Source organism: Atta cephalotes (genome assembly GCF_000143395.1).
Source record: "Atta cephalotes unplaced genomic scaffold scaffold00047, whole genome shotgun sequence".
Classification (NCBI taxonomy): domain Eukaryota; kingdom Metazoa; phylum Arthropoda; class Insecta; order Hymenoptera; family Formicidae; genus Atta; species Atta cephalotes.
The window spans coordinates 1346485-1354065 of NW_012130111.1; the positions used below are offsets into that span (position 1 = coordinate 1346485).

Consider the following 7581-nt stretch of genomic DNA (forward strand, 5'->3'; position numbering starts at 1 on the left):
TTTCAAGATTATAAATTAACATATTGACATTGATATTTACTGACCTGTAAACACATACAAACAACTATTTTGCAAACAATTAACTTGTTTACTTATTTATTTTTGCAATGTCTGGCAAGTGAATTAGAATTTATAGTTTGGAACAATAAAAGAGATTTATATATTTTGAGGAGGAGCGTTTATTTATTTCTTTGATTCTTTATTTTCCATTTCTATAACTTTTTTTTTACAAAAAAGAGGAAAACATAAACTTAGGCCATATTGTATATTTATATATATTCAAAATAGATTAAATTTTTACTCTTTCTTAAAATTTTTACTGCATCCATGTAAATATTTGAAAAAGTCTCATACTTTTTCTAATATTGAAAAATATTACTTTTTTTAATCTAACGATCAATTTTTAATTTTGAACTTAGAAAAAAATTGTAAAAACTCATAAATCTTGTATGCCATATCGTGTCGATTATCTTATATAAGACCGATGCGTATGTGCATTAATAATAATGGAAAAGTAATTCGGACATTACAACTTACAATTAAGAAAACATTGAATACTTTTTTATATCGTCTTTCATTCCTAACAGCTCACCTGTACATGATGTAGTTGCATCGGTTGATGCTGCAGCGAATTTGACGGTGGAGTGCTCGGTGAGATCACTTGAACAGTCTCGTGCTGTTGCAGATACGGTTCTAGGAAGACATCACTCCTACAACAAAGAAGGGAAGAAAAAAATTACAATTTGTCACGTACTTAGATTGCTTTACGTAGAAATAGTCATGTTACGGAAACAGCATAAAGTAATATTTTTCCGCGTTGAAAAGTTCCTTTCTTCACTGCTCGTACACCCAAGCAGAATAAGATATAGATATAGATTATAATATCAAAATGATGTCAAAATGACTCCAAAATTATTTACGATGATTTATTTTAACGTCATTTTGACATTACCGATGATGCCGGTGCGCTACGCTCTTCCCATTATGCTGCCTATATGCGCGAACTAATAATTTTCTTTCATCAAATATGTATTATTTTTTTTATCGATAAAACAAAAAATGAACAGGTGATAGAAATAATAAAAATTAAGGATTTACTTAAAAAAAAAAAAGTATTTTATTTTCTCCAAAAGAATGATTTTTTTAAATTCCAGCATTGTGCTACGCCGCTAGATAGCGATTAAGTATTATCTTCTATAAAGTTCTATATTACCAAAGCGCATTCCTTTTATCTATGTCGAAATGCCGACAATCTTCCTATTGGCTATTTCGATTACCATTTCGATTTAATTGTCTGTTCAATAAGCGCTTAATATTATTGATATAAGGTATAGATTGAAAATGGAGGACCTATGCGCTACTTTGGTATATGTAGAACTTTAATCTCCTAACCTTAGCATTAGCTGTGTTTAACTCAACAGTTGAGTGAGCGCTGCTATGTTGATATATTCTTCCAGATCTAAAATGCTGATTGGATGATCTAAAAGAATACACCAATAACAGCGAGCGCTTACTCAACGGTTCCGCTGAATGCAGCCATTGGGTGCATTCAGTACTATGACCGCTCACTGAGCGCTCAGTGAGTTTTTGTATCTGTTTGATCTATATTTTTAAATCTAACAGAATATGCCAATCAAAGGCAAGAGTTCACTGAGCGCTCAGTTGTAGTACTGAATGCACCCATAAACTCATGTCCGTGTACATATATGCTGGATCCAGTGGGTGCATTCAGAATAACAATCGTACACTGAGTGAACTCTTATACCTGATTGGCATATTCCATTAGATCCTAAAATATAGATCAATCAAATGAAAGAGCTCATTGAGCGCTCAATGAGCGGTTGTCGTTCTGAATGCACCAATTGTGAATCCAGCAATATGCACGTTCGCGTCATAACGTGTACCAACCTATACGATACTCTATACATGTTGCTGCTTGGGACTGCGTGCTGCTTAGGACTGCTGTCTCGCATCACTGTAGCGACTTCCTAAAGTGTTGCACTTTATGAGCAAATTTTATATAAAGCCTTCAGTTCACCGACTTCGGAAAATGAATAACGGGAGAAAGAAAATCTTAGTGAGAAAATCTCAGTGCAGAAAGCGTGCTAACGAATCTTTGGAGAAAAATAACGAAGAAATTAAAAGAATAAACTCAACTCATTTTTTGTTATTAAATCGGAGGAAAATAAAAGTGACTAAGAAAATGAATCTAATCCTTCTCCTCCAAGTGCCAATACGGAATCTGTTAAATCTTCGCTTCCTGAAACTTCTAAAGCTTCTTGCGGTGGAAATGCAGATATTCTTCAAGCAACATTTATCGCTCAAGAACTTAAGCAACAAAAGCTACTTGAGTCAAAATGATTAAAAGTCATTTTTCAATCATTTTCGATTCATTTTAATGTCATTTTGACATTATCGTGACTTGTTGTTCTGCTTGGGAACTGAGTGAATAATTAATGATCGTACGAAGGAATATTTAGCAATTCACGGCATGAAACAAAACGCATAGATTTTGCTCACAGTAATAAGCATGTATACAAGACCAGATAACACGCTATTTATCAAAATCATTGTTCAAACGTCATCATCTTTTAAATGATGAAAAAAGCCTTCGTCATTGACTAATTTACACTCAAAGTATTGATAGAGTATATTACGGATCATGTCTTATATTTGATGAAGCATCTCAATTTAATAACAAGGATTTAACGACTAGAAAAATATTTTCAGTCGGATAGCATCTCATGAAAATTCATGGGATCATAAATTATCCATATTAAAAATTATCCATATTTTAGAAAAGGGGAAAATATTTGTAGTCGCTTAGCTCGAAAACTGACAGTTCAACTCGAAAAACTCGAAAAAAAAAATATATTTGAGAAATGAGTAAAGCGCGTAGTGACAATTGTAAAAGCTTTTGCTTCGCGTGGTCTTTCTTTCAGAAGATGCGATGAAAAGTTTGAATACCTACAGAATGGGAATTATTTAATATCTGAGCTCATTGCAGAATTTAATCCATTTTGGATCACATTTCTTAATATGGTAATTCAGACAGTAGTCGCACCAGTTACCTCTCTTCTATATACCATTTGCGAAGAATTCAGTTAATGACGAACAAAGTGACAAATTCAATTGCTGAGATAAAATCAGGAAAATATTTTTTCGATTATTGTCGATTCTACGCCCGACATATTTCATGTCGATTAATTAACGTCCGATATGGACTAGATAACGATTCACCTACTGAGCACTTCCTCAAATTTATTCTGAACGCCGGCCATTCAGCAAAGACAATAGCAGATGCAGTAACTGACATATTAAATTCGAAATTGACATTGCGAACTGTTGAAGACTTACGATAACGCTGTTAACATGTCACATGTTTATAACGGATTGCAAGCACAAATTAAAAAGCTTTCACAATTGGAATATATTCTTTGTGCAGCTCGCTCAATTTAATTGATAAATCTGTCGCAGAAAGTTATGAAAAGGCATGCTAGTTTTCAGTACTTTTACAGAGGTATATAATTTCTTCACTTCTTCGACTCAACACTAAGAAATTCTCCAAAATGAGATCCATGTAACTCAAGAATTGGAGAAAGACAAGAGAGAAACAGTTATCATAAAAAGTTTATAAGTGAGTTGGCACGCGCAAATACTCGAAGTTTAGACGAATCGTGGGACAACATTATGCGGGTACTGCATTTAATAAAAAACAACAAGAAAGCTATCATCAGATGTCAAGTGAAGGAAAGTTTCGACTTAAACATGAGCGACTGGAAACAGCTTTCATGATAATTTTGGATAATTTTTTTACTGAACAGAATTAATGCTACAGATAAAAGATTACAAAGTGTAGATATTGATATATTTATAATTATACAGCTTTATCGATCTAATTACAAAAATTCGAGAAGAATTCAATCATTATGAGAAGAGGACACTGAGCTTTTCTGTGCGCGACTACGAGAAGGATATGAGGCGAGAGAAGAAATCAATCTGCTGGCGAAGGAATGAAAATTGACCGGACGAGAGAACTTACGATCAATTTTTTGGGTCATAATTGATAATCTTAACAAGTTTAAAAAACGATGTAATGCATATTAGCGATTTCACAGAAAATACGCTTTCGTCATCAACCTATCACCCTTAAGTCCATCTGAAATACAAAAAAAAGCAGTCGGTTTGCAGAAAATATATCTGTCCGATCTTAAAGAAAATTTTGCTGATGAATGCCTTCATTTTTGATGCACACTGTTCCTTGAATCGTGAAAATTCAGAAACAGCTTTAAAACGTGAAAATGAATGAATTCAGAAGCACGTTGCAGTGGTACAAAAAACAAAATATTCAGTGTCGTAATCAAACCGGATTAACCGATTAATTAAAATATCTTTTATGAATATCGCAACGTGGAATGATACACACAGAAAGTTAGGAGTTAATAGATGTAAATATAAAACAGTATCGCGAGAGAAAGTATCACGAGAGAACAAAATGGCTACTCTCTATCGATAGATCGGCGGGAAACTTAATATCCAATAGTATTTCTACCGAAATTAATGGCAACCGAGCATGAATCATTCTCGGAAAATCAGTCGAAATATCTATCTATATCTTACATTCCTTCTCTTTTTATAAAACGATTTACCTTTTAACGCCAATTTCCGCATAGCGACTTCTGTTAACTGTTCGTGTTGCCACCATGTTTCGGCCATCGCCATTGTCGGGATTCGTGTACAATGTTAGTATATCACTGTTGTTAATGTTGCCGATAATTGGCGGTAACATTATGATAAGAATCCACAATCGAATTTCTCACGATTGAACGACGATGATCAGCATTTTATAGACGCACTGATGCAAGATTCAACCTTTTGGGATTCTTTCAGAAAAAACAGATTCTATTTGATTACTCGATTGGGCTTCAAAATGAATGAAAATTGATCTATGGAGATATGAACGGTTAAGTCGTGAAACATCGGTTGCAAATTGTTAATTCATTTTTAATAATTGATAGTTTATCTGCCAAGAAAATTTTATTATGAGAAAAATAATCTTTTAGTGTAGTAGTGTATATAATCTTTCTTAAAAAGTAATTTCTACTTTCTAAATGTTAAATTATTAATTATTTAATAATTTTCCAATATTATTTTGAAAATTTCAAAAAATGGAAGTACAGTTTATAAGAGAAACCGTTTATTTCAGATTATAAATATGTACATGTATGACCTAAATTGCAGCAGTTAATAACAACAAAAAATATTTATTATAGTTTAAAAATGTTCCAATAGTTTCGTAAAACAATAATGGCTGCTAACAATCGAGCTATAAGTGATGAAGAAAAGCTGCTCAAAACGTTAACCAAAAAACTGGGAACAAGATATCGTGTTTACCGGTCAATCGACGACTTCCGTCATATTCTTTTTCATTTTTCGGCCAACTAATATTCATGAATGCGCTCCTGAAACCTTCTTTTATTCACAAAAACGATATCGAAAATAATACGTTTCTCGCTCTTTTGCCACGTCACCGTTTCTTTTCTTATGTCTATAAGCAATCTTCGTCATAGAAGTCACCGGTCCTCATATTTTCAGTTCCAATTCCATGGCTAGTGAATATTATTTTTCGCTCCAAATGTTATTTTTCACAACGTTGTCCTTGGTAGTAAAACACATCGGAAAACAGCATATATACAACGTACGAATTGACAAATATTGTTGATTTTGACCTCGAAAAGCTTATTATTTATATAATAAGTGTATTTCTTTTCTTTGAAAATGATTTGTAACAGTAAGAATCTTATAGGGCATATATACATGTAAATATACAACCAATAGGAAATAAAACCTATAATGGTCGAAGTTGGATCTTTAGTGCTTAAATAATTCTATTGAATTTATATACTATATATATCATTATATATACTATATTTTGAACTGCATGCCAAATTGATTTTTCAGACTTAGAAACGCAACTAAATTACTGTAATAATGTTACAAATTAAATTGACAAGCAATTTAAACAAGTCAATTAGATATCCTATTAAAAAAATCTTAATGTACTGATAATCTATAAATAAATAAATTTTTTTTAAATGGTATAATTTTTTTAGACACTGTTGCAAAAAATGGCAGCGATACAGTGCATACTGTTAGTTAAACAAGAGATTTGGGCTCGACATAAACAAAATTTCGATCGAAACAAAAAAGAAAATAATATCGTTAATGTAATATTAGTTAATTTAATTTAATAATATTAGTTAATTTTGTATATATGCATTTATTTCTTTATTACTATATACTTAATAGGTGAGAAATGGATTAAAATTTCGATTTTCATGACATTTCCGGAATTATAAAACCACATGCTACTTCCATTTTTTTATACTATTTATTTTATCTTCATGAAAAAAATAGACGGGCAATAAAGACGAATATGCAATCAGGAAGTCGCAGTGAAAGTAAGATGAAGTCGTTCATGCGTCGCGTCGCAGCGATGGAGAGAACAATCCGCCCGTAATGTTCGCGAAAACGACAGTAGCAATTTCCCCCCCGTCGTGTCGCTGCGAAAATTACGGCAATCAATAACGACGCATTTTTCAAAGTGGTCAGATGCTGGACTGGAGTTATTTTATATTACATAGCTTTCCCTTTTTTGTATCAAAAGATATGTTAATTATTTAAGTGTATGTATAAAGAGCTATTACAATTGCACATTACAAATCTTTTTTGAATGCAATTATATTTTCTTTACATCAATCGAATCATCTCACAATTTTACGAATCATTACTTTTTCGTTACTTTTCGAGAAATTGAGTTTAGCCCCCTCATATCCGAAATTAAACTCATTCGTGTTTTTGCAAAACGGCCGAATCTGACAATCTGGTCAGAAACAATCGTTGCTTTGTTCTGCGAACCGAGATATTAATTGTTAAATTTGATTATTATTCAGATTAAAAAACCTGTTATGATGAAAAGCAGCTTATATACGAACACATTTTCTTTCACATTTTCTGTTATAATTTAAATTATATAAGAAAATTTTTGTTTTTAATTAATTAAAGCAGAGAATATGTAAACAAACATTTTGAATCAAATTATTCGATGCTATAATTTAAATTATATAAGAAAATTTGTATTTTAATTGAATGACCTAAAATCTGGAGTCCCCTTGGACAAAATTGACTTTCCTGCCACTATATAACGTTGGTATATAATAGTATATAATGTTGATTTTTATTGTTATTATCTGTAGGTCTATATGTGTTCACCTATCTACATTACCCATTTATTTATCTACGTTATCTATAACCGACTCGCGTAAAAGAGGCACGTCTCGCGCCTTAGCGTCGAGACTACCAGTGTCTCCAGATCTATTCGCGTTATTCACTTAACTATGTAATCTATCCACCTATTTGTGTTTATTCATCTACATTGTCTATTCATTTATACAAGTTATCCATTTGTCTATATATCTTATCTATCCATCTATATCATTCATCTATCTATGTTATCTATCCATTTAAAAAATATTACTAGATATATCATCTATCCATATGTCGACATTATCATCTTTTTAC

The 7581-nt window shown here is 32.0% G+C and overlaps 1 protein-coding gene across 1 annotated transcript in view; it reads right to left on the bottom strand.

Moving 5' to 3' along the window:
• The window catches only part of LOC105622608 (protein sprint), a 17142-nt gene extending 12353 nt beyond the window's left edge, over positions 1–4789 (bottom strand). The window contains exons 1-2 of the mRNA XM_012204024.1: positions 4650–4789; positions 593–710 (exon numbers count right to left, since the gene is read on the bottom strand). Of these exons, the coding sequence (XP_012059414.1) occupies positions 593–710; positions 4650–4789 (258 nt within the window). The remainder of the gene's footprint in view (positions 1–592; positions 711–4649) is intronic.
• Between the last annotated feature and the right edge of the window lie 2792 nt (positions 4790–7581).